The 27256-nt window shown below is 51.4% G+C and overlaps 1 protein-coding gene across 4 annotated transcripts; it reads left to right on the top strand.

The window, feature by feature from the left end:
* Nucleotides 1–12: 12 nt before the first annotated feature.
* LOC111183543 (dual specificity protein phosphatase 13A) lies at nt 13–23395 on the top strand. 4 transcript variants are annotated; one of them, XM_089897247.1, is made up of 9 exons: nt 1469–1811; nt 2589–2806; nt 4230–4282; nt 6588–6791; nt 7809–7903; nt 10623–10712; nt 11586–11759; nt 13167–13387; nt 14058–23395. In XM_089897247.1, the coding sequence occupies exons 1-9, from the start codon at nt 1663–1665 to the stop codon at nt 14258–14260; spliced, it is 1407 nt and encodes a 468-aa protein (XP_089753373.1). In that variant the 5' UTR covers nt 1469–1662; the 3' UTR covers nt 14261–23395. The 4 variants fall into 4 exon arrangements, with proteins under 4 accessions (XP_089753372.1, XP_089753373.1, XP_089753374.1 ...); XM_089897248.1 differs by lacking the exons at nt 2589–2806; nt 10623–10712 and having other exon boundaries at nt 4075–4282; XM_022590959.3 differs by lacking the exons at nt 1469–1811; nt 10623–10712 and having other exon boundaries at nt 2739–2806; nt 4079–4282.
* Nucleotides 23396–27256: the final 3861 nt, after the last annotated feature.

Below are 27256 nucleotides of genomic sequence, written 5' to 3'. Positions count from 1 at the left end.
CGGGAGGCGGGGCCCTACCGGCGGGAGGCGGAGCCCTAGGGCGGGGGCGGGGCCAAAACCGGAAGGGACGCGGGGCTCAAGATGGGCGCGAGGGGAGAATGGAAGCTAGAAACCGCAGCAAGGAAACCCGAGAGCGCATGCGTCAGGCCCAAAGCCGAAGTGTAAGATGAGGGGCTAGCAGAGATGGGGCGGGGCCTATGGGAGTAGCAAATAGTGTTTGGGGGCCAGAGGAGGTTATCCTAATTCCTTCGGAGGGAGCCAGCTCCTCTCCAATAGCCAACCTCCAATCATTCTTACCACTTATTGCCCCTTTATTCTCTGAGAGTCCCTATGCCAAATGCCATATAAATATCTCACTTAATCCTTGTGCCACCTCTACAGAGTATTACAACACAGAAGGGCCAAGAAACTTGCCTGAGGTTGGGCAGTTAATATGTGCCAAAGCCAGTATTCCTACTCAAATCTGCCTGACTTCAGAACCTATGCTCTTTTCACCTTACTATACTGCCCCACCCTGAGGGAAGCCCCCAGCCCAGGCCTAGCATTGGTGTAAACCAAGTCCAAAACCACCTGCGACCTGGGCTCCAGCCCCTTCTTGGCCTTGGTTTCCCAGGCGGTGCAAGGCAGACTTCAGTGGCTCTGATGGGGGTGGGGACAGGCTCTGGGGTGGACATGAGTGCAAACTGCTACCATGGAATGCCCTGGTGTGGCCTTTACCCTCGAGGCAGACTCAAAGCCAGAGGCAGCTGGGAGCCTCCCCACTGCAGCTCATGCCCCGGATCAAGGCTTCATGAAGTCATCTGAGAGCCGGCAAGACATATCACTTCTTCATCCCATAACTAGCTCTGGCAGAAGGACAGATACAGACTTTTCTCTGTTTCTGTTGTGAAGACAAAAGCCCTTATAGGCAGAGGACTCTCTCTCCCCCTCCCCAAAATATTTCTGATGATAGCCCTTTGGTTCTTCAGAAAGTCTAGGGGAACTTTCATCTCCCTTCTCCCCCCCTTTGACATATGCAGCCCATTTTAACCTTCTCTTTTGAGAAATCAGCCATTTTCATAACAGAACCACTGTTCAAACCTTCCCCCATAAACCCTGTGGGCACCCTTTAGATGAGGTCCTCCATGCCTCCTCGCCACTTTTCTCCGACTCTATAACTCAGGAACCCTCCCCTGAGCCCCATAATCCAGAAGCTCATCCAATAGCCATACAGCTCCCACTTAGTTTGTGACCCAGGCCTGAAGAACTTTTCCTATCACGAATCCTTGGAGGCAATCACCTCCTCTGCACCCCAGATCTCTACTTTAACTCAGTCCTCAGAACCAAATAGCCTTACACAGGAGTCTAAATCTATTAAACATCTATTATGTGTTAGATGCAGAATATCCTTTGTTTCATTTAATCCTCACAATTCTTACATCAGAGGTGAAGAAACTGAGGCTGAGAGGTGACTTGCAGAGGTATGTCTGATTCCATGTTGTCATGGAATTTGGGGTTAGGGGGTGGCCTGGGGAGGAAAATGTCCTGTTCTCTCTAGAGGCCCCTGTGACTTGCTGAGTCACTTGCTGCTGTCTCACCTGTCCCTGCCAATCTCTAGGAAAGGAATGACACTGGAGAGGCAGAGTTGTGACCGCAGAGACAGAGGGGCAGGTGGGCCGGCCCATGGCGGAGGCCTCGCTCCCACAGCTGAGGGGAGATGCCGAAGTCACGCCTTGCCCCACTGTCCTGGAACTAGAGGAGCTCCTGAGGGCAGGGAAGTTTTCTTCCAGCCGCGTGGACGAAGTTTGGCCCAACCTTTACATAGGAGATGCGTGAGTGGTAGCTGACTGAAGGGATAAGGGGGTGGAGACAAGGAGAGACAGTTCCTGGGATCTTCACCAGAGATGGGGGTAGGGTGGGTATAAGGGCAATAGTTCTTCTCTGAGCTTCCCAGGCTAGGGACTTTCTCCAGGACCCCTCTGTACTGGGGACAGTGCAGTGAGCAGGTGCAGCCACCAGGGGGAGCAGAGACTTTGCCTACCTGAAAGAAGGGAGCTCCCAGAGGTTCCCAGAGTCTTCTGGCACATCCAGAACAACTGGAGGGTCTGGGGCGGGGGAAGGACTGGGGAATGGTGATTTGCGGTATGAGATGAGGTGGACAGAGAGCTTGCCTTTCCGGTTCCAGCCTCCCTCCTCTGGACACAGAGTGGGTGAGGAAGGCTGACTGAAGGTGAATCAGGGGAGGTGTCACCTTTAAATATTTGCAGATTAGAAGCAGGTATGAGGTAGTGGCCAGGAGAGGCCAGATATGCATGGTAGGGCATGGGGCAAGAAGGGAGGTGCAGCTGGGTCCCAGGGCCGAAGCAATCCTTTTCCTTCCTGTCCTGGCCAAGGCAAGGGTGGATTGCCTCAGGGAGCAAAGAGAGGCTAAAGCTAAATCCCTTGACCACCAGCTCCCCTACCAGAAAGCTCCTATGGTGGGGCTGTGAGCCGCAGACCCCATGGGTTCCTTCTGGCTCCTTTTGGACCCTAATGGATTCATCGCTCTGAAGCGGGGGTCCAGACAAAGCCTTCCTGGACCTCATTGCTCCCCTTCCTCCCCTCCCCAGGGCCACGGCAAATAACCGCTTTGAGCTATGGAAGCTGGGCATCACCCACGTGCTGAATGCTGCCCATGGGGGCCTCTACTGTCAGGGCAGCCCTGACTTCTACGGCAGCACTGTGAGCTACCTGGGGGTGCCAGCCCACGACCTCCCTGAGTTCGACATCAGTGCCTACTTCTCCTCTGCAGCTGACTTCATCCACCGTGCCCTCAGCACACCCGGGGGTAAGACTTGGGGTTTGAACCCATATCGCATCCTGCTCAGTCATGGGGGGATGTCCAGTTTCCCCTTAAACATCAGTGTCCTCACACCCCTAGTTTTTAAAGGGCCATCAGGTTTTTAAAACTCTCTGCTCAGTGTTCCAGCACTTTATCCAACAGCATTGCTTCACAGATAGGGAAACTGAGGTCTAGAATACAGGTCATGCCACGAGCTAGGAGCAGCCCTGGGGCTAGAAGCCAGGTCTCCCAAACAACAAAACAGTTCTTTCTGTATCACTCAGCCTTGGGACATTGCTATCTGGTACCTAGATGTCTGGCTTCTGCCCCAAAGTACTTTCGAATGGAAAAAATCTTCTAATACCAGGGGTACAACAAAGGAGCCTGGGGAAGCTCCTTCATGTTCATCCTGGGTGAGAGCCATGCCCCTTGCCACCTGACCCCGGGTGAGCCAGTGTCTTCTCTGGACTTCAGTTTCTCTGTGTCGTGGGAAAGACAAGACTATGGCTCATAGCACTGTTCAATCCAAGGCACTCTGACATTCATTTTCCTTCACCATTCATTCACCAACTATTATCTTCTCTGTGCCAGCCACGGAGCTAGGTACTGGGAATCCACACTTAGGCAAGGCAGGGCTCCCGGTGGAAAGACAGTCAAACTGTGAAGTATTACAAGCGCTACTCAGATGAGTGGGCAAATGTGAAGAGCAAAGGGAAGTGGGGTGGGGGGGACTTCCCTCTACAACTGTATTCACCGGGCCACATGCAAAAAGGATGAGCTGCTCTGTGATTCAAGTGATACCATGAGTGGTCAGGAAGCCATGTCTCAGCCAAAACCTGACAAATTAGTAGATGTTAATCAGACCAAGAGAAGGGGAAAACTTTTACAGGTAGTTGAAATAGCATGTGGTAAGGCTGGAGGCCAGGGACCATGACAGCTTCAAGGAACTGAAAGTTACCCAGTGTTCCTAGAGCTGAGGGGTGGGGGGTGGGGGGACAGCCTGAGGTGAGGCTGCAGGGTCAGCAGGGGCCAGCTCACAGAGGGTCCTGTGAGCCACGTTGGGGAGTGTGAACCCCATCCCAAGGGTAGGCATAATAGGTGCTGGTGTGCCCATTTGACAGAGCAGGAAATGGAGGCCCATACATGCTGAATGATTTACTCAGGGTCACAGAATATACCCAGGGCAGAGGAGGGAAAGGAACTTGGGTCCGCACCTCAGCCCCTGGGCAGGCTGGTGGGTGGGAAAGGGTCTTTCAGCAGGATGTCTTTCTCAGCCAGGGTCCTGGTGCACTGCGTGGTAGGGGTGAGCCGCTCTGCCACGCTGGTCCTCGCCTACCTCATGCTGCGCCAGCAGCTGTCCCTGCGTCAGGCAGTGATCGCCGTGAGGCAGCACCGATGGGTCTTCCCCAACCGAGGCTTCCTCCACCAGCTCTGCCGGCTGGACCAGCAGCTGCAGGGTGCAGGCCGGAGCTGAGGGGCCAGGTGAGGGTCGGGCAGGGCGTGAGGGGCCGGGGCTGGGTACAGTTAGCAGTGAGAGGTCAGGTGAGGGCTGGGCAGAGGGCAAGGGTACGATTGGAAGTAAGGGGTTGGGTGAGGGCTGGCAGGGGACATGGATGGGACCAGTTCAGAGGTTGGAGATCAAGGCTGTGTGTGGCTGGAAGAGAGGGTTGAAGGGGGCCTGGCCCGTTCCCCAAGCTTCTGGGCTCCCCTCACCAATCCAAGGTCTCACCTGGGCCTGGCTGAGGCACCCCTCTCCTAGGACCCTCTTCTCCAGCCCACCCAGATTCTTCAGACCCAGAGAAGATGGAAAGGCTAGGAAGGAAAGGGGTGGAAAGCATAAAATGGAAGAGGTGAGGCCTTCCAACCTGGTCCTAATGCTGATCTGTCCTGCCTCCTTGGCTGAAAGCCTGTGGGGCTCACCTGAACCCCACCGAGGCAGCAGCACAGCCAGTCCTGCACCTGAGGGCTGTCTGGCCCTTCCCACGCCTCTGCACACTCTCCCCTCAGGTCTGGAACCCAGCTCTAGGGAAAAAGTGTCCTGCAGCTATTGCTCCAAGCTTAGTTAATTCTGTCAGCCCTGAGCATCCATTCCCACCACGGGGAAGGAGAACAGGTGCTCCTGCCGCCCGCCATGACCTCCTCACACAAGCCCTGCTTGATATAAAGTTCTTCTGTCGCCACACCGTTCAGTTCTCTGCCTTGGACCCAGCATCCCACTGTCTACCTTCACCCCACCCAATGTGATCTCAGAGACCTACAGAAGGCCCCTCCCTAACCTCCCTCCCTCTCTGGTCCTGGGGACCCTTTAGGACATAAAGGTTTCCCTGAAGTCTGTCCATTTACCTTCTGCCTTCCTCCTGTTCCATGTTCAGTGCATTTGGAGGAATAGCGCCCCGTCTTTAAGCTGCCTAAGGGGAACAGATCCCCAATACCTCCTCTTCCCAAGGCACCTCCCTTCCGCCGGAGGCCCCAGCGTCCCCAGCTGCCCAGTAGAAGGAGTTGCGCTCCCCTAGCAGCAACAATGCTTCTCAGGCTCCCAGCCCACAAATGGTTGCCAAGGTGCTGCCGCAATTTCTTTGGCGTCAGCTCTGTGTTTTCCTCCAGCTCAACGGAGAGGCAGGGGTGCCTCTTTCTGGGGTCAGTGGCTGTGAGGGTGCCAGATTGTGAAGGAGCTGCAGAATTCCTACTGCCCTTCTTCTCCCATCATGCCCAGGCTGGGACTGTCCCCAACAGCCCATCTTCCTCACACTCAACATCCCCACCGAGGGCCATCTGATGGAAGGTTAAGCCTCCAGAGCTGCTCTCCATTCCCCCTATCCAGCCTCCAGCTCCTGCTACCCATACTGCTCCTTCCTTCATCTCTCCTCAACCCTGACTTTGGCTGTGCCCCACCACTGCCAGGTGGGAGTGGGGCACTGGCCTAGGCTCTCCTGGGAGTTTGAAGAGCAGCAGCTTCCTCCTCCTGCCAAGACCTTCCCTGAGGCATGGACTGAATCTCCCCCTGCCCCCACACATAAGAGGTGGTTTTGTCTCTGAATGCACAGCCAGCCCAACCAAGGGGAGCGTTTGAGCAATATCGACCCCTTCCCACATGCTGTCAGGACGATGAGCATCTTGGGGTCGGGGATTAGGGCAGGATGGAGGGCGAGGTTTAGAGTTTGGGGCTGAGTGTAAAGGAAGAAAATGAGGGTTGTAGCTGGCGTTGGGATTAGGCCTGGGGTGAAGCTGGGCGGGAAACTGTCGTGGGGAGTTCTGCAGGTGTGGGAGCCAAGAGGCGGACAGGAATGGCATGTTCCCATCCTGCTCTCTTTCCTCTAAACAAGGTTTGGGAACCTGGGAGAACAGCAAATCTCTGATCATGCCCAATCATCCCACTTCCGCGGCCTGGGGCCCTAAAATACTCTGACCTCAGCCCTCAGCATCTCTCCCTTCGGGCAGCTAGCTTTGGGAGAATCATTTGGTCTACAGCATTGCACAATTACTGGGAGTGCATCCAACAGCTGGAGCCCCAGGAGTTGTGCAGTGAGCAACCTGTGTGACTGTACACAGCAGCCCTGGGGCTGGGGACTCTGAGAGATGAGGGGGCTTTGGGGAGGTCATCTCCCTCCATGAGCCCTGGGCCCCGAACTTGCCTCATCTCTCTCGGCACCCGTACCCACTTGACCTTACACAGAGGCTCAAGGCAGAAGCAGGCTTATCTGACAGCTCTTGTCCCTGCCCTGATGAGTCCCAGCCAATCTGAACCATGGTTTACCTGCCTGTAACATGGAGCTCATCTCTCCCCCAGAACTGGTCCTTACTCCCTGCCACAGGGCTCTGCCACTTTGCCACCCTGGCACTGGCCCTGCTGGTGCTGCTGGAGGCTCTGGCCCAGGTGGGTACCCAGAAGATGGTAAGAGACCAGTGTGGGGTCCGCCCTAGAGCCTGCAACTCCATGCACTTCCTCCTGCTGCCTGCACCCCCTCTCAGCCACTGTCTCCAGTTCTCACAGGTGGGAAGGGGCTCCTGGTTGAGGCCCCTCGGGCGTGTGATCTGGCTGTTCTCTTCCCTGTCTCCCTCAGGAGTGGGGGGACACGGGAGGGGGGATTCTAAGCGTTTATGATGGCCCCTGGCCACGGCCATCTCCATCAGCTCTCCCCAGGGCTCAGGGAGCCCCAGTAGGGGCTGAGCCCTAGCTCCCTGGAGCTCGGGCTTCAGAGACCCCGTGGAGGCGTGGCTACGGGTATGCATACGTCTGTGTGTGTGTCAGTCATCTGAGAGTATGAGTGGGGAAGGGTATTAAAGTATGGGTATATGAAGAGGGTCTCTGGAGAGCAGGGAGTGTTCTTAATAGGCCCAAATCCAAGGTCCCTCACTGAGCCGTTAGCCTTGGAAGGGACTTTAAAGACCATCTCACTGGCCTCGAGGAGCAGTGAGGCCTGTGCAGGAATGTCTTCTGGGGGAGGGAGGAGCTTGGCAGAGGGCAGAGCGGTTTGCAGACACACAGCTTCTGACTGAAGGCCGGGCCTGCTCCAAAGACCTGCTCTGAACTCCACTTATATCTCTGTCTGCCCCCACTTCCCTCAGCCTAAGTCTTCTGGATCTTTATCCTGGGCCAGTCCTGTAATCCTCGGCTCCCAACCAAGGGCCCCTGGACCTGGCTTGTGATGTTGGCAGTGCGGCCAGTGTGGGTGTGATCTGGCTGTTCTCTTCCCTGTCCCCCTCCATGGAAGATCCTTGTAGCTTTAACTTTCTGCCCACGCTCCACATCACCCTTGAAGGCCAACCAACCTTTCAAAATGGCTTATTCAGTCTTCCTTCTTCCTGCCTCACAAGCAACATCAACATCCACACATACCACAGGCAGACCCCTGCCAGACTGCCTCTACTCCCAGCAGGGCCAGGTGCCTGGCTGGGCTTGGCACTGACCATGCCAGGGGACCAGTGGGTGAGTTGGGAGTGGCAGGGGGAGGCCAGAGGAGGGGAGCAGCACATCATGCTTTATAATTAAACTCCGATCAAAAAATAGAAACAGCATCAAGCGTGCAGAGACAGGCGGCTGGAAGCCGGGAGCAAAAAGTGCCCGTCAGAGAAGACCTCAGCCTGGGCCAGATACCCCCACAGGTGTGTGAGTGCCCCTATTTCAGGGGGGCTGCAGAGCATGCTGGGTAATGAGGGCCAGGACACCTGTGCCTGTGTGTGTGTGTGTGTGTGTGTGTGTGTGTGTGTGTATGTGTGTGTGTGTGGTGGGGGGGTGGGTTAGATCTGGGGAGGGACTGGGTCAGAGATAGAGGCACAGACAAAGCATAGTAGTCAGAATGACCTGGGCTTGAATCCTGGCTCCCACGCCTATTGGCCGTGTGACCTACGGCGTAGGGGATGATGATACCATCTGCCTCATAAGGGTGACGTGCGGATTCAGTGAAAAAAATGTAAGCATTTAGCTCGGATACATAGTACGTCCTTAGTTAGTGGTGAATACAATAATTATTGCTGGACAGAGAAAGAAAACTCAAGAAATACAAAGAGTTAGCGACCAAGCCTCATTAGCCCATGGGATATGGCTGAGTCTTGAAAGGGAAAGAGTAATAATGGTGATGATAATAATAGTAAGGTGCACCATTTATGGGGCATCTACCAGGAGGAAGACCCCGTGGGAGGTGCCTTGAACATTTCTTATCTCATGGAATTCTCACAGCAGCCCCACTGAGAAAACTAGCTCAGAGAAGACTACACAGAAACAAGCTCCAGACTTGAGAACTCGGCTCAGGTCTGCCCTCCTCCAAGGCCTGCACACAGAGTGCAGAGCCCCAGGCAGCTCACCACAGGCCACCCGCCGGCCACCCTCCCCAAGGCTTCCTTCACCAGACTCCTCACTTGTCCTGCCCTGAGATGTCCAGCCCCAGCTGTCCTGTGGCCACAGTCCCTGTGGTCTACCTTGAGGGGAGGAGGAGAAAGCAGGGAGAGTGAACAGGAGGGAAGACCAGGGGAGCACATCTGGAGCTTCAGGGAGGAGGTGGATGGCAGACAGAGGCCCCCTGCCCTGCGGAGGCCTGGGCCTTGGCCTGAGGCTACCGGCGTGCTGGGTGGTGTGTTGGGAGGCTGCTGGAGGAGCACAAGCTCCTGTGAGAGGCAGGGAGACAGAGGCAACCGGGGAGCGCGACACAGAGAGGCACCAACAAAGGCAGAACACAGATGTCTGAACTTGTAAACAGCGGCGACTCAGGAAAACCGTTGCCCACAGAGGCAGCTGCTCAGCTCAGGGAGGAGACACAGGAAGGTCGCAGGAGGAGTACCAGAGGAAAGGGAGAGAAGAGCCAGGCCGGCCCTGTCCCTGCTGGATGTTGGGCCCAGGCTTCACCCTGCCGTGGCTGAGGAGATGCGGAAGGAGGTGTCAGGCGGGGCACTCGGCATCTAGGTCTGGGGATGGCAGAAACCAGGGGGCTGCTACAGCCACCAACTCCCCTTCTTTGGGTGTGCCCGGAGCTTGAAGGATGAGTCGCTGGGTGGGGGCTAGGCCTGACCTTGGCTGAAAAGGTGGGCTGGACCCTTCTGGGATGGAGCAGACAGGTAGGGGGTACATCCATGAGCATCAGGTGTGAGGTCCAACGTGAGGCCTAGCAAGGGGTACTCCTAAGTCCGAGGAAAAAGCCCCCTTCTCCAGACCTGGGCCTAAGCCCCGAAGAGGCTGAGGCGTGAGCCAGTAGAAGAGGCTGAGCCAGTAGAGGGGTCAGCCCTCATCCCTGACCCCTCTACTGGCTCCTTCTCCTCCCAGGAGCCTCCAGGAGGAGCAGGGACAAGTTCTGTCTCAGCCGGAGCCTGGCTATCCGCGCCCAGGCACCGCTGGGCTGCAAGGCACCAATTGGCCACTGGGTGGCAGCCTTACCCCACACCAAGCTCAGAGGCCTGCAGCGGCGCCTGCCAGACTTCCCAAAGCCCCAACGCAACCGACCTGGGGCTCCTGCAGGCCCAGCTGGTAGCTCCAGCCCAGTGTCGCTGTTGGACTCTCCCCACCCCAACACAATACACTGTGCTGTACCCTGTAGTTTTTGCAAACCCAGGCTCTCCTCTCTCTTTCTCAGGTCAGACCCTCCAGAGATTACTTAAAGTCAGGCAAGGCCAGCATCTTTAAGTTGAGAAAGAGAAACCGCGGCCCAGACAGGAGCAAAGACTTGCTCTTGACCTCGGAATTAGCTGTGGCCAGGCTCTCCCCGCTCCCTCTAAAGTTCTCTTCCCACCAGTTCACATAGCCTCCCATCTCCATGGGGAGTCCCAGGGCCAAGAGCCTTTAATCGCAAAGAGACACCAAGCAGAGAGGGGTCCGGGCGTTTGGAAGGTCTGCACTTACAGTCAGCAGTGGCCTAGGTCTGCTCTCAGGCCCCACCCCCAGGGGCTCCAAGGGGAGGACCTGGAATTCTAGCTGCTTCATAGCGTTTGTGTTCCGGGCGGAACCTGCCCCGGCCCCATTCCGCTCACGTGCTGAGTCCTGTCCCTGCACCCACACCCCGACTCCCAGGCCCAGACCATGCCCTAGGTAGGTGGCAGGCAGTTCAGCCTGCCCTGAGAGGTCACAGTGGGGGATGAAAGGGAAAACCGGACCTTCGCTTCCGCCCTGCCCTCCCACTGCTCACTGGGTGAGCTTGGCCAAACCGGTGGCCTTCCAGGTTCCCATTTCTCTTCCTGGCCCTGGCACTGCCTACCAAAGAGCAAAGAAGTTCTTCCCAGTTTGTACCTTCCCTAGTTACTGGTTGAGGGGACCAGGGACAGTTAGCCAAGAGAGACACTCCTTCCAAGCCCAGCACCAGACCCAGGTTCTGGTGCCACTGACATCCCAGCTCTGCAGGGTCTCGGACCCCCTCAGCCAGCTGACTCCTGACACAAGCCACCCCACCTGGGTGAGGCCTGACCTGCAGCACTGGCCTGAGTCATGCGGGTAAGGAATGAAATCCCAGGGCCTATAGGCAGATATGGAACAGTTACACTAGGCTCCCCTGTAGAGACAGATGAGTTAGCGATGATTCTCTGGAGTCCCTGAAGGTGGTAACTCGAAGGCTTGGGGATGGAACTGAAGGAGAACAGAACTGGACTGAAACCCCGGCCTTGCTCCTTAACAGCCGTAAGACTGAACATTACTTAAAAATTATTCTCTGTGACCTTCATGTTCCTGCTTCAGCTTCCTCCTATGTATGATACGGACCTACCATGCGTGAGGCACCAGGCCCCTAAGAGGCATTAGCTCATTCAGTACGGAAGTGCTAACAAATGTCAGTTCATAGCCCAGGCCCCTCCCTCCAGAGATGGGCTCTGACCTTCAAGCACCTGTTACAGGGATGGGAGTCTGAGGACCAGCCCTGGAAGTAGCGGAGAAGGGGGCTTGAGATGAGCTGCCCAGTTGGCAGGGGTCTTCCTAGGTGCCCTCTGATGGCCACAGCCATCTGGAGTCCCCACCCCTATGAAGTCCCAAGTAACCAGAGACTTAAGGGGTAGGGTCTGCACTGACTAGTTGTTACAAACAGGGAACTCCAAGAGCCCCTTGAAAAAAGCTTCCAACATCAGGGGCCTCTAGAGAGGGCAGGAGAGAGGGCTTCCCAGCTCCACAGCAGTGACGAGGGGTTGATTCCCTTGTTCCCTGGGGAAAGGCCTCAGCCCCAGCTGAGCTGGTTAATAACCTCATGTGAAATAACTGAGGCCCTTCTGAAGCATCCTAGTGGCACCTGGGCACTGCACCATGCCTGGGCCTCCCTGTCAGCTGGACCCACCTGCAGGGAGCCTGCCCCTCGCCACCACAGTTTCCACTCTGTTCCAGGATGGACTCGCTGCAGAAACAGGACCTCCGGAGGCCCAAGATCCACGGGGCAGTCCGGGTGCCCCCCTATCAGCCACCCACGCTGGCCTCACTGCAGCGCTTGCTGTGGGTCCCTCGGGCTGCCGTGCTGAGCCATATCAACGAAGTCTGGCCCAACCTCTTCCTGGGAGATGCGTAAGTACGATCCACAGTGGGTGTTGGGGAGAACAGAAGGGGAGCCTCTTCCAGAGCCAAGGGGCAGAGTTGGCACCCTCTTTGCCTCCAACCATCTCTTTCCACATGTTTATTTCCTTTTACACTATTATTACTTTGTGGAAATAGAACACACCTAAGAAAAGTACACAGAGCATAGACGAACAGTTTCACCCCCCAGGTCAAGAAATAGGACATTAGTTGTGCCTCAGAAGCCCCTGTGGAACCCTTCTCATCATAACCCTTTTCCCTGTAGATAATCACTGAGTATTGAAACAATAATTTCCTTGCTTTTCTTTTTAGTTTCGCCATTTGTGTTAGTTTTGCCTATGTTTTAAAGTGATAGGAATAGAATCATATTGTGTATTTTGTGCCTGGCGTCATTTGCTCAAAATTGGGAGATTCGCCGACATTCCGTGTAGCTATAGTTCATTCATTTTTGGTTGCTATATATTATTCGTTTGTATGAATACACCATAGTTTATTTATTCTATTTGAGTTGTTTCCACTTTGGGGCTATTATAAACGGTGATTCTAGAAGCTAGTACATGTGCCCTGGGAACACACACGTTTCTCTAGGATGTATATATAGAGTGGAATGTGAGTCATTTTCCCCAAAAGTTTTCTTAAAATTTAGAACATATGGATGAGTATATGTGGATTTTATGTTTTCCTTAATATTTAGAAAATATAGATCAATATCCTATTAACAATAGGGCAAATATGTATCCCCCCTACACACACAGATAACCAGTAATAAAATCCTTGTTGACTTTTTAAAAATGCATACAAAAATGGTATCGCTTTATAATCCCATCTTGTAATCTGCTTTATATAGAAAACTTTTTAAATGGAATTGCACAACATACTTTTAAAACACTTTAAAACAATGTTCTGTTTTGTTATCCTCCGTTTTTCTCAATATAGCACCAACACCTTTCTTGGTTCACCAGCATCTATCTACCACATTTTAGTGGTTGTGTAGTATTTCATTTAGCTATACCATAGTCAATCTTCTTTTATAGGCTATTTAGTGATTTTTTTCCCCACTTTTTCTCTATCTTAAACATTAGATCCAGTTTACATTTGTCTGTGAGCACATTTGGGATTCTTTAAGTTCCTAGGAGACCTGCTGGGGCAAAGTAAGTGTACATTTTCGAGGCTTCTGATGCCATGTGGCCGACCTGCCTTCCAGAAAAGTTGGGCTGAGTGAAAGGGAGTCTTGAACTCCTACAAGAGGAGCCCCTTCACCCGAGCCAGTTCACTGGTTCCAGTCTACCCTTGGAGGAGGATGGCAGAGGAGGCAAGGGGGCAAGTTCCAGGCCAGCCAGAGCTGACCCAGTGAGCTCTACCCCACCTCCCAACTCCCCCCGTGCCCCTCCCCCCCAGGTACGCAGCCCGGGACAAGAACAAGCTGACCCAGCTGGGCATCACCCACATCGTGAATGTTGCCGCAGGAAAGTTTCAGGTGGACACAGGTGCCAACTTCTACCGTGGAATGCCCTTGGAGTACTATGGCATTGAGGCTGATGACAACCCCTTCTTCGACCTCAGTGTCTACTTTCTGCCCGTTGCTCGATACATCCAAAGTGCCCTCATCATTCCCCAAGGTCAGCTGCTGGGGAAGGCACTGGGGTGGAGGTGGGGTGCAGGCAGGATCTGGGGCTATCTACTTTTCCAGGAGCATGGATGGTGGGGTCCTTCAGCAACCCTCCCACCTCATGGGGCTCACTACTACCATTTAGTGAGCATCCCCTTCAGGGACACCCTGGAAACCAACAATCATAGATATAACTAAGGTCCAGTGTGGTCGTTAGGGTAACCATATCGCTTGGTAAGAGGCCAGGTGTTGGGCAAAAGGTACAGGACCTAGAGAAAACTGCTCAAGAGCGTTTGCCAAGATGAGGCCTCAGTGTAGAGCTGCAGGGGCTGGGGAGAGGGCAGAACTGGGGGGAAAGGGAGGGAGGTGGACACCCCCTGCAAACCCAGGGGACTCCAGGAGTACTGACCCCCCACCGTGCTAGAGTGGCAAGGGATGCCAGAGGAGGCACCTTGCACCAGGAGAAGGGAGTCCCGCTGCTAACCTTCACCCTGCCACTAACTTGCTTTGTGACCTTGAGCGAGTCCCTTTCCTCTCTGGGCCTCAGTTGCCCCATATGACAATGAGGACAGTGTCAGTATTCCAGGATGCTGTGATAGGTGGGCAGAAGCATCCCTGATTCCCTAAGGGGCAGGCGGTGTGAGAACAGGTAGCTGATGCTAGGTTGGGTCTCCCCGCAGGCCGCGTGCTGGTACACTGTGCCATGGGGGTGAGCCGCTCTGCCACGGTTGTCCTGGCCTTCCTCATGATCTGCGAGAACATGACGCTGGTGGAGGCCATCCAGACAGTGCAGGCGCACCGGGATATCTGCCCCAACTCAGGCTTCCTCCGGCAGCTCCAGGTTCTGGACAACCGACTGGGGCAGGAGACGGGGCGGCTGTGACCTGGTGGGCAACCAGGAACCCTGACCCTCCAGCCAGCATGGCCCACCCAACCAGCCTGGCCCTGGGGACCTTGCTTCCAGTGACCTTGAGATGTAAATAGCAAGTGGGGGCTTAGCTGAGGCAGAGGCAGGGAGAGCTGGGTGGTGACCTTTAGCAGGTGGATCTCCCTGACCCAATCCAAAGATTCTTTATGCAGAAAAGAGTTCAGTCTGTCTCTATAATAAAAGGTTCATCATAATAAAGACAGGAGACCTTCTGGTGGTTTGTGGGGCAGTGGTCACGAGGCTCCAGAAGGCTTGCCAGCCCATGATGGCAGCCTAGAGGTGGGGTCTGAGTCAACTGTCTGAGTAAAGACCAAAGTTCAATGCATCACCATCCTTTCCATGCCCACCCTGTATCAAACACCGACTATCAAAACTTGCTGTGCACAAACAGCATCTCCTGAATCCAGTCAGTTTTTTCATTTTCGTTCTTCTTCCAAAAAGGACTGACTAAAGTCACAGAAACCTAATAGAAGCATTAAACAATAGCACAGGGGTTTGGGAGGAGACATGCCAGAATTCCTGGTGAGGGACGGTTATATGATGGGGCAACATTTGGCTGTGAGTTTCTTACTGTTTGTACCCTAATAAAATAAAACAATGTAAAAAGCCCATAGGTTCCTCACCTGTACGTGAGGTATTTATGAGGATTAGATGGGCTGGCATTCCTCCTCCCTCTCTGGCTGTTTCCATGCAGCCCTGGCCTCCTCCGGCTGACCCTTAAACATCAAGGTGTCTGAGGACGCTGGCCTCTGCCTCTTCTCTCCTTCAGTGTTCTCGCTCTCCTGGGGGTCCTCTTGTCCCCACAGCCTCAGTTCACATCTCTAGGCTGATGACTCTCAGACCCCTACGGCGGCCCAATTCTCTCTTCTGAGTTCAGAACCTCTGTATCCTACTGGCCACCTTCATTTGAATATTGAACCTGAGCTTCAAACTGAACTTTTCATCACCTCCCACCCAGACCCACTCCTTTTCCTAGTTCCCACTTTAGTGAAGGGCTCTGATAGGCCTTGTCATCCAAGTCAGTGGTGGACTTCTGCCACTCTTCCAATTGGCCTACCAACTCTACCTCCTAAACAGGGCTCAGACCTGCTCACTTAGCTTCATCTTTGCTGACTACCCAAGTTCAAGCCACCTTACCTCTCACCTGGATTCTTGCTCAGGCCCCTGATGGTCTCTCTGTTTCTAGCCTTGCCCCCTCCAATCTCCATGCGGGCCCCAGACAGCTTACTAAAAGGAAAATCGCATCACATCACCCCGACACTTAAAACCCCTGAAGGACAAACACCTTGACAAAGCATAAAGATTCTTCATTTTCTGAGACCGTCTCATGTCTCCAGACATCTCTCTTCTAATTCTGTTCCCATTACATGCCATGTAATTAAGAAATGCTAAATACACTTGCAGTTTCCAGAATGTACCACCCGCTTACCTCTTGGTGCTTTGCACATGCTTCAGGTTGCAGCACCTGAATGCACATCCTCACTCATTTTTGTTGGGGTCTCTTTGAGGTCTCAGTTTAGACGTCACTTCTGGGGACGCCCCTGGACCCAGCAAACCTGAGTGAAGTGTTTTTCCTTATGCTACCAAAATGTCCATCCACCCCTTGTGGGATCACCTGTCACACTGAACTATAATTGCTTGGTGCCTTGTCATTCTCTTCCAGCTGGCTGTCTCTCACCAGGCTTTCCCTGGGCTCAAGGTCCCCATGACTCCCACACTCTCTGGCTATGACCCTGCCATGAGGTAGAGTTCCGTGTTACTGGGCCCTCTCTACAGGGGCCACCAGGGGGAGTGAACTTGCCCCTGGGACTGGGCCAGCCTCCAGAGGGCACCTCCTCTCCCCCCAGCTCCACGTGCACACAGCATCTCACCATTTGGTCACCCTGACACCCTCTTCCCAGCTCATCTTGTCCCCTTGGGCCACCTTTGACTTCCCTCTTTGCTCCCCTGCCAAGGTTCTCTGGGAACAGCCCTGCCTTCTCCTGGGAACTTAAGGGCCCTTTGCCCTTCTCCACCATCTGCTCTATTTCCAGAGGGCAAGTGCTTTTCCTTTGTGCAAATCCAAAAAGGGGCACCCTCTGACCAAACCAGCCTTTTAGGCAGGAGCACTCCTGGGCAAACAGTTTGGTCAAGAAAAAGGTGTCCCTTCCTCCCAAGTAAACGTAGTTCCAAGTTATGGTGCCCAACTCAGTGAGCTGAGCACAGGCTGGGTTTTAGGCCCCATTTACTCCTCCTTCAATTTATAAACTGCACAAATGTAGACAGCCCTCTCTGGGCCATAGGGATTAATATCCCCATTTTACAGATGAACAAACTGATGCTCAGAGAAGCTAAAATGAACAAACTGATGCTCAGAGAAGCTAAAATGAGGCTGGATGTTGCCTCCTGGATCCAGGATCTCCGGGCTCTGGCCTCAAAGGGCAGGTACTGCCCAGCAGATCCCCTGCTCTGCTGCCTGCAGTGCTTGGTCCTAATCCCAGCTGGCTATTGGCTACCTAAGGTGCTCTCTGGGCCTTTTCCAAAGGGTAAACACATGTCCTAGCTGGAGTTTGGCAGGAGGGCTGGTGCTGCTGTGCCCAACCAGGCAGGATGGAAAACTTCTCAGTTCATCCTCAGGTTGGTGGGGCCTATAATTTTCCAGAGCAGACAAAGCTAGTCCCGTCAGTAGTCTGCACACCCCCAATTCCCTTGGGTCCCCCCACTCAGCCTGACAACTCAGCCCTTGTTGCTATCTCTTGCTTATGCATGGTCAGCAGGATCCAAAATAGTGGCTCCAGAAGCCAGTCTCTAAATCAACATCCGGGTCTATGACTGTGGGCAGCCTGCCCTTGCTGGCTGGGGTAGAGTGCCCTGAACCTGGGACAGAGCCACACCCTGGGCCTGCGGCTTGAGTTTCAGCAGGTTACCTTCTTGGGGCTCCGAGGGTTGGGCTCAGATTCTGGGGCTATGGGGAGATGAGGCAGGGAAAGCCACACATTCCCCAGAGCACACAAGGAAACAGAGGTTGAGCTCCAGACTGACACCTCCACCGGGAACCCTTCCTGCCTGCCACACTTGGCCCAGGAAGTCTGCGATGATGCATCTACTCTTCCTGTTCTATAGAGCAGCCTCGTGAAAGGAGCGAGGTATTGTTAAGACTATGAATTTGGAGCCAGATTACCTAGGTTGAAATTCTACCTCTGCCCCTTACCAGGTGTGTAAACTCAGTTAACCTCTCCATACCTCAGTTTCCCCCATCTGTAACATGGGAGTAATAATAGCCAACATACAGGATTGTTGTAAGGATAAAGTGGGGCACATAGGAAGTGCGTTGTACAACATGTGGCAAGCCCTCAAAAATGAGAGCTCTGACTATTGTCATAGTATGTAGTACGGGAGCCCCTGGCATCACCTGCTGCACAGGAACTCCCAGTCCTGGACTAAAGGCTGCCAGCACTCTCAGTGAATTGAATGAATGAATGATTAAAATTAGCTGACCTAAATGCAACACGGTACCCCGGATTGGATTTGGGCACAGCAAAAGACTTAAGCAGAAAAACTGGTGAAATCTGAAAAAATTCTGTGGTTTAGTTAATAGTGTTACACCAATTTTAATGTCTTTGGTAAATGGACCATGGTTATATAAGAAGTTAACATTAAAGGAAGCTGGGTGAAGAGTGTCTAAGAAATGTCTCTGCTATCTTTATAACTCTTCTGTAAATCTAAAATTAGTTCAAAGTAAAACGTTTTAAAAATTTGTTGACAATTACTGACTGCTTTGCATATGCCAGGTACTTTGCTTAATGCTTTAGATACGTCATACATCTTCTTTTTTTTTTTCAGTTTCATTCGTGATGTTTTATTTCTTTAGAAAAAACACAAATCAAATATGGCAAAATGTTAAGATTTGACCATATTGAGCTTTGGGAATATAGGTGTCTGTTATTTTTTTTGTATTCTTAAAATATTTCCTAATTTAAAAAATCAAAAATAAATTGACTGACTTTTAAAATTAGAAACATTCTATTCTCTATATTTAGGTTTTGAAAGCCATCAGCAAATGGGTTTTAGGAACTATTCTGAATTAAAATGGTGCCATTATTATTGGCTTTAGGCCTAAAATACTGCAAATTCATGTTATCCTTTTAAAACCTTCAAGAGGCTTGATTATGGATAATCTTGCTTCAAGAAAAAGGTAATGATGACCAGTTTATAGAGTTTAGATGAAATAACTGTGATCAAAGGGAAGCTAGGCCAGTAAGTCAAACTATACAGTTGACCCTTGAACAACGAAGGTTCAAGGTTCAGTTAAACCTGTGCGGGTCTATTTACACACAGATTGTTTGCAATAGTAAATATTGTAGGGCTTCCCTGGTGGCGTCATGGTTGAGAGTCTGCCTGCCGATGCAGGGGACACAGGTTCGTGCCCCGGTACGGGAAGATCCCACATGCCGCGGAGTGGCTGGGCCCATGAGCCATGGTCACTGAGCCTGCGCATCCGGAGCCTGTGCTCCACAACGGGAGAGGCCACAACAGTGAGAGGCCCGCGTACCGCAAAAAAAAAAAAAAAAAAAAAAGGAAATATTGTTGTACTACACGATATATAGTTGGTTGAATCCACCAATGTGAATCACTGATACAATCCAGAGGCACCGTGGATATGGAGGAACCATGTGTCAGGAGAGCCAACTATAAGTTATACACATGAATTTTCAACTCTGTAGAAGGGTCTGTGCCCCTAACCCCCTCGTTGTTCAAAGGTCAACTGTACATTTCATTTAATCCTCACAACCCTATGGGATAGGTCCCATTATCACCCCATTTTACAGACAAGAACACAGGTGGAGAGAGGTTAAGCCAGATAGCAGCTAACTTTGAGAGCTTATGTACCTGAGGGTTCGTCAGGCTTGTGGCTCTGACAAAGCTTTATTTCTCTTTCACAACACAAGTTGATGGATGCAAGGGGGAGCAAGCATGGAGGATGTAGAGGCCAGATATATTACTTCCCCTCTGGTTTCCAGGGCAAGAACTCAGTCACATGGTCACACCTAACCGCAGAGGCAGCTGGGAAATGTGGTCTAGCAGGGCACCCAGGAAGAAGAGGAAACTGCAGATATTGGTGATCTTGAGCAGGTGTTTCCAGAGCAGGCGTTGTTAAGAGATATATATATATATATATATATATATATAAACGTTTAATTCTCATAAGCCATAGCAGTAGATACTATTATTAATATTCCCATCTTATAGATGTGAAAACTGAGTTTCAAAGAGAGCTTAAGTAAACTTTCTCAAGGTCACTTAGCTAGCACTTGTAGAACCATATTACAAACTCAGTCAACAAGCCTATTTTCTTAAACACTTCCTGAGCCTTCATTCTGGGTTGGCCTTTAGTGACTTGCTTGCCAACAGAATTTGGGGAAGGAGTAACATTCTGGGACTTCTGAGGCTGGGTCATAAAATGCCTTGCAAACTTCTGCCTGGGGCAGATCACGCTCTCCGGGAGCCCTGAGCCACCTTGCAAGAAGTCTGACTCCCTGAAGGTCACCAGGTTGGAGAAGCCACGTGTAGGTGAACTGGTGTAGGCCTTGCTGAGTCCAGCCTTCTAGCTTCCCTGCCAATACCCTAGACATTACAGTGACCTCAGCACACCTGCTAGCTGAATACCACTTGCAATAGGTGTCAATGCCATGTGGAACAGAAGAACAGTCCACTTGAACCTGCCTGAATTAAGGGCCCACAAAATCACGAGCTAAAACAAAATGCTCTTGTTCTAAGTCACTATTACTTGGGGTAGTTTGTTATGTATCAGTAGATAACAACGGTGGAGCCAGGTCTGAACTAAAGTCCCAGTTTTTAATCACTGAATCAGCCTCTGGAGGAATATGTGAATGAGAAAAGGACAGAGCAGCCACATCAATCCACCCCCATGCCAAGTGCATGAAGATGATGTCACAGCTACAGAGGAGTACAGATGACAATAGAGCCCTGGCTTTTATCTGCCCAGAGCCCCACTGGAGACCAAAGATGGTTAGGGGCCCAAGGAGAATGGTGGTGGCACAGGCTTTGGGGTGGGCAAGGTGGGGAGGCTGCGAGGAATGGAACATCGCCCTGCTCTCCCAAGCTCTGTCATAAGCTCCGGCCGCCCTACCTTCCAGGCCAACAGACTCCTGCTGAGTGGTCCAAGACTCCTGGTCCCCAGGAGGCCCCTGTGGGTCTGCTGGCCTCTAGCTCACAGCCTGGCCTTGACACTTGCCTCCTCCATTTCTTCTCCCACTGGGGTTGGGGAAGGCAGCTGCAGTATGAACTCTGCAGCCGCTGGGGCCTTGGGGAAACCTGGCTGGAGGAAAACAAATACCCCACCCCACCCCTACCTACCCAGGTCCCGCCTTCCTTAGTAAGCAGGAGGAACGGGCTACCGGTGTTCTCCCTTTCCCCGATCACTCAGCTCTTTTTAGGTTATGCTCCCAGGTTTCTGCACTAATCTCTTCATCTGTGCTTCCTGAGCCATTTGATGTCTGGTCAGCCTGGCCCTCTCTCCTTGGGACCTGCTAGAATTTCCCCTCCTCTGAGATTTCCTGCACCCCAGCTCCTACTTCAGAGCCTTCCATAAGCCCATCCCTTGAAACACTTTCCCTTTCACAGTCCTGCACAGGTATTCAGACTTGGTCTCCTGTACCCTCCGGGCCCACAATGGGACTCCTGGGACCCCATCAGACTAGTTTTCAAGCCTCTCAGGGCTTAGTGCTGTTGACTGCTCAGGCCCTCCTGGTCCTGGTAGCAACTGGGGCGGAGGTTTACTCATTAAGCAGACACGAGAAAATATACATGCAAGTATAAAGAATTGAGGACAGGTTAATTTCCCCAGGATCACATGCACACTTTAAAAGGGGTGCCGGAAAGAAGACATACAGATGGCCAGTAGGCACATGAAAAGATGCACAACATCACTAACTATTAGAGAAACGCAAATCGAAACTACAGTGAGGTACCACCTCATACCAGTCAGAATGGCCGTCATTAAAAAGTCTACAAATAGCAAATGCCGGAGAGGATGTGGAGAAAAGGGAACCCTCTTATACTGTTGATGGGAATGTAAGTTGGTGCATCCACTATGGAAAACAGTATGGAGGTTCCTCAGAAAACTAAAAATAGAATTACCATATGATCTAGCAATTCCACTCCTGCGCATATATACCCAGACAAAACTATAATTCAAAAGGATACATGCACCCCCTACGTTCATAGCAGCACTGTTCACAATAGCCAAAACATGGGAACAATCTAAATGTCCATCAACAGATGAATGAATAAAGATGTGGTACATATACACAATGGAATACTACTCAGCCATAAAAAAGAACAACATAATGCCATTTGCAGCAACATGGATGCAACTAGAGATTATCATACTAAGTAAGTCAGAAAGAGAAAGACAAATACCATATGATATCACTTATATGTGGAATCTAAAATATGGCACAAATGAACCTATCTACAAAACAGAAACAGACTCACAGACAAAGACAACAGACTTGTGGTTTCCAAGGGTGGGGGAGGGGGAGGGATGGACCGGAAATTTGGGGTTGGTAGATGCAAACTATTACGTTTAGAATGGATAAACAACAAGGTCCTAATATATAGCACAGGGAACTATATTCAATATCCTGTGACAAACCATAATGGAAAAGAACACAAAAAAAGAACGTCTCTATGTGTATAACTGAGTCACCTTGCTGTACAGCAGAGATGGGCACAACACTGTAAATCCACTGTACTTCGGTAAAAAACAAAAAATAAAAAGGGTGCAGGGAAGGCACTGCTTCACTTGAATGTTGAACTTGCCGGCAGGACTACAACGGGGAAACTTGCGAGTGGGTGAAGGGGCTCTCATGGTCCCTTAGAGACCATACCACACAGATAGCACTCTGTACAGCCCATGCAAGGCCCCCATCACGCCAGCACCCCTTTCTGAGGGATTCCTGGTGTCACACACTCTCTGTCATATGACTCTGCTGCTCTACTGTCCTAGCCATAGATGGTTGCATCAGGATGGGTCCCAGGGCATGGACTTCTTTTTGCTCTCCATATCCATATCCCCTTTTACTTTGGTGAAGAACTTCAATTGTTAGCTGGGTGGCAATGCAACCAGCCAAAGTAGAGCCTCTCTCAACCTCCCTTGTAGGTAAGTTTGGCCAAGTGACTATGTTCCGGCCAATTGGATGTAGTGGAATTATTGTGTGGAACTTCTGATAAGTCTCCTTAAAGGGCAAAGTGTGTGTCCTTTGACCCCCACCCCCACCCCCCTCCATGGTGCCACTTAGAGTGTGAATGGCATTGGCCAGGCTCCCTGCTAGCCCTGGACTGCTCTGCCTCCACACTTCTTTTACATGAGAGAGAAAGAAATGTCTGTCTTGTTTAAACCATTGTTTTCCAAGTCTCTGTTACTTGCAGCCAAACTGGTCTGATGTAAGAGGCTGTCACTGATGGGTGTTCTGTCCTGGGCAAGGCTACAGACCCAATGAGGTCCTAGCTCCTGGGGAGTCTAAGTGGGAGGCAATTAGAGATAGCAGGATGGGTGGTGGGTACCTGAAATCAGGAAGCAGGAGCCATGGGCAGCAGAAATCACAAAGTGGAGAAGCAGAAGGAGTCAGCTGGTGGTGACAGCAATACTAGAAGCCAAACAGAGGGGCCAGGTCCCCGTAAAGCCAGAGCCCTGGAGTGAGGAGCAGCCCACACCTGATGAGACCCCACCTGAACCTGGTCACTGGAGCCGTGCTGTATCCTGGGAGATATTCCCATTCTCCAGGAGATTCATTGCTTTCCAGTGTGTTCTTACAATGAATCCCTGAGGTCACTGGAGAGTGAGTTTATCTTTGGGCTCCTGAAAGAAGCTCATCTATTCACTTCCTGAACTTCTGTAAGACCACAGGCATCCCCTGACGAGAAAGAGTCCCTTGGGCAGGACAATGGGTCAGTGGAGGCAGTCCTGTCTCAGAAACGGCCACCACACAGAAGGGGCTGGCCTGAGACCCCTCTCACTCTCAGTCTGGCTTTGTGGCTCCTGAGAAGCAGTACTACATCTCTAGGCAAGGAGATCACAACAGACACTGCCACCGCTGAGCTGAGTGGCCTGGGGTGGGAAAGGGGGGGCAGGAAGGACAGGAGCCCTGGGCACACATGGACTCCGGTTTTCTTTCAGACTCCATCCTTTAACCAGCTATGTGAGCCTGGGCAGGTTAGCTGCTCCGAACCTCACATCCCTCAAGTGTAAAAATGAGATGGATCCCAGCATCGCACAGGGCTGTTGTAAGCATGGAAACAAGAGAAGCAGCCCAGTGCCTGGCTCATAGCAGGCCCTCGAAAAAAGCTTGCGCTTCTTTCCTTCCTGCTGAGAAAGCCAGGGACTTGGGAAGGAAGGTCTGGATCTCCATCCTTCCTGGGTGAGGGAGGGGAGGGCTGGTCACACAGACCCCAAGAAAGACGCAATTTTTTTCTGCAGCTTCTCAGAACAGCAATGGGGCACAATGGGGTGACCACGATCAGCCTGTTTCTCAAAGGCCGTCATCTGGATTTACTTTCACATTCTTTTAAATAGATGTATATGATTTATAAACTTTTGCCAAGCAGTTTTACACATATAAGAGGCTCTGCATTCTATCACAGGTTTCTTAGATATGGTTGTAAACTTACATTAGGATATTAGACTGTAATGACAAATGTAGCCCTCTTACATAAAGCCCTGGTTCTCCAAACACTAGAATATTTGCTTAATGAAAAGAGTTTTACAGGCTCTCCAGACTGCCAGTTCATCTTTATTCTGGTCCTTAACTTAGGGAAGAAGAGAGAAAAGTTAAATGTCACACACACACACACACACACACACACACACACACACACGCCTGAAGCAGGCTTATGAGAAAAATCTGGAATGTCTTGGAGTTTTTTTTTTTTCTTTTCAATTACAGCTCAATAAAAATGCCCTCATAAAAGTTCTAGGTAAGCAATAGCTTTGCCAGCAGGATGGGTCTACCCACATCGCAGGGAGGCCTGCCTGGTGTGATGGGTGGGGCGTCGGGGGGAGGGCAGGAAGCCAAAGCTGGCTCCTTTACCATCTGTCCCTCTCCATGCAACACACACACAATGGACTCCTCAGAGGAACTGGGAACAGCCCATGCTAGGGAGGGGGTGGCGGGGGGCAGCCTCTTTCTTTCGGAAGGCCCTCTAAATCTGTCCAGCCAAGAGGCCAGCAGGAGAGAAGCCTTATATTAGGCATAATATTTTGAAAATACTAAATGGCAGCGTTTTTCATCCCTCTCCCCCATAATCAAGTTCCCTAGAAGCCGGATTGCCAGATAAAATACAGGATACCAGTTAAATTTGAATTTCAGATAAGCAACAAATAATTTTTTAGTATAAGTATGCCCCAAATATCGCAGAGGACATACTTATACTAAAAATGTATTCGTAAATCAGTCAACCCTACCTGGAAGTCACTTCACTATTATAGCCCCTGACAAATGGGAAAAAGAGGCCAAATCCAGAGGATGTTCAGGTAAGAAAGTAAAAGAAAGTGAATGACTGAAGAGAACAAGGCATAGAGGAGGGGGCAGGTGGCAGTGAGGCCTAGAGGCGGTGACCTCTGTTCTCTAAGACTGCGTCCCAGGGACAGAGTGAAACGTGCAGGGAGTGCCTTGCTCTTTACCTATTTAGGCTTCTGGAAGGAGACCATTTTGCCCAATGCGAGCAGCAGCCAGGCTCAAGGGGTCCCCCAGCATCAAGGCTCCCTCCCCACCTTGGTTCTTGCAATAAACCCTGATGTACATCCACAATCCATCTTGTGCAACAGAAGAGGATTCTGAGAGTCTGAGCTTTTAACTGGGAAGAGGCTGGGATATTATTACTTAGCAAATTTAAGTGTCTGCCATTCCCAGCAGATAGGGAGGGGCTTGTGGGAAAGATCAGAAGAGCTAAAGAAAAATAAAGACACCTCACTTTCTTTGTACATCCCAGTGAAAAGAATCACAGCAACGTGAGGGCAGTGACATAGTACACCTTGTTGTTGTCTTTCCCTCCGTTTCTAGAACACTGCCCAGCACATGACAGGTGCTCTACTGGGAATGGACACAGTGAGTGAATTTTCCACCCATTCCAAGCCAGACTGACTGCAGCAGTGAGGGTCTCCCCAGGTCCTGAGCACACCTGACCTCCCTCCCTGAGAAGTGGCCTCAGGGACAGTCTGAGACCATGTGCACAGACACCAAAGTGGTGAGTCGCTTAATAAAACATGAGTTTCTTCCCTAAGATCCATCAGCATCTTGTGCAGGAAAAAGTTACCTCATCAGAGTCATAGAACCTTTATTAAAACAACAATAATACTGTGTGCTAAGGTCTGTGTTAAGCACTTTATTTCATTTATACCTGAACATACAACAAATACCTCAAAGTCACCAGCTAATTCTTTATAATCTGCCATCAAAACATATCTGGAACGTGACTCCCTTCTCACAAATTCTGTTGCTGCCATCCTTGACCAAGGCACCAGCATCTCTTCCCTGGACAACCAGAGCAGTCCCCTCCTTAGTTCACTTTTTGTTCACCACATTCCATTCCCCACATACCAGTCAAGATGCTCTTCTTAAAATGCAAATCAAATCATGTAAGCATCCTCCCTGGAAGAAAATCCAAACGCCTTACCATGGCCACAAGGCCCCATGATTACAGGCCCTCACCTGCCAACATTTTCTCCCTCCTTCACCCTGTTGCAACCACACTAGCCTTTGACTGCATTAGGGTCCAGGCTAGGTTACTGTAACCGAGACTCCAAAACACAGTGGCTTAAACAGACAGCTGCTTATTTCTCTCTCATATCACTGTACAGAGGTAGGAGGGCAGTCCAGACGGGCGAGGGGACTCAGCTCCAGGAGGTCATGCAGGGACCCAGGTGCCTTCCACCTCACTGCTCTACCATCCCCTAGAGTGTTGACCTCGTCTGCCTGGTCAAAGCTGGGTCACAGCCACATCTGTAGCCCCTGGCTTTCCACTGTTGCTACTTCCTGGGTGCTTCGGTATCCCGGGTTTGTTCCCTTAACCCTGCTCACACTCTGTATGTAGGCCATCAATATCTTTTCATTTAAACCATCCCTGGTGAATTCTGTCCCTTTTTGATCCCTGACTGATAAGGGTTCACTGCACACAATGTGTCAAAGTCAACCCCTTCCTAAAATTGAGCTCAGTCCAGCCCATATATATATATGTGTGTGTATATATATTTCTATGTATATGGGTGTATGTATACATATGGGTATGTGTATATATATTTGTATATATGTGGGTGTGTGTATATACATGGGTGTGTGGGGTGTGTGTATGGGTGTATGTATATATGCGTGTGAGTATATATGTGTATATGTGTGTGTTTTTCCCCATCCCAGACGATGCCCCCAGATCTAACTAGAATTGGCTCAAGGTACCTGTCATGACTAAACTATCATGGGTTGGCTAATGCCAATGATTGAACTAAAAATGTCCATGACAGTTTGTCGAGTGCCTACTGGGTTCATGGATGACCAGCACACTACCACGGGATACTCCCATCAAGCCTTCTTCCCACTTTGCCAAAGTTAGCCTTCTGAGACTTTTTTTTTTTTTTTTTGCGGTTTGCGGGCCTCTCACTGCTGTGGCCTCTCCCGTTGCAGAGCACAGGCTCCGGAAGTATAGCCTCAGCGGCCATGGCTCACGGGCCCAGCCGCTCCGCGGCATGTGGGATCTTCCCGGACCGGGGCATGAACCCGCATCCCCTGCATCGGCAGGCGGACTCTCAACCACTGCGCCACCAGGGAAGCCCCTTCTCAGACATTTTTGAGTTTCCGGGCTCTTCTGGGCAACCCTGGCCCCTTATGCACCCCCAACACAGTCCTTGCTCACTGAGCTGCCGGTGGGTGCTTAGAGGTCTGTTTCCCCACTGCACGG

This window comes from Delphinapterus leucas, chromosome 16 (assembly GCF_059928025.1).
Source record: "Delphinapterus leucas isolate spDelLeu-1000000601 "Yukka" chromosome 16, BTC_Dleu_Yukka2, whole genome shotgun sequence".
In the NCBI taxonomy this organism is placed as follows: Eukaryota; Metazoa; Chordata; class Mammalia; order Artiodactyla; family Monodontidae; genus Delphinapterus; species Delphinapterus leucas.
This window is presented reverse-complemented; position numbering and strand designations above follow the sequence as displayed.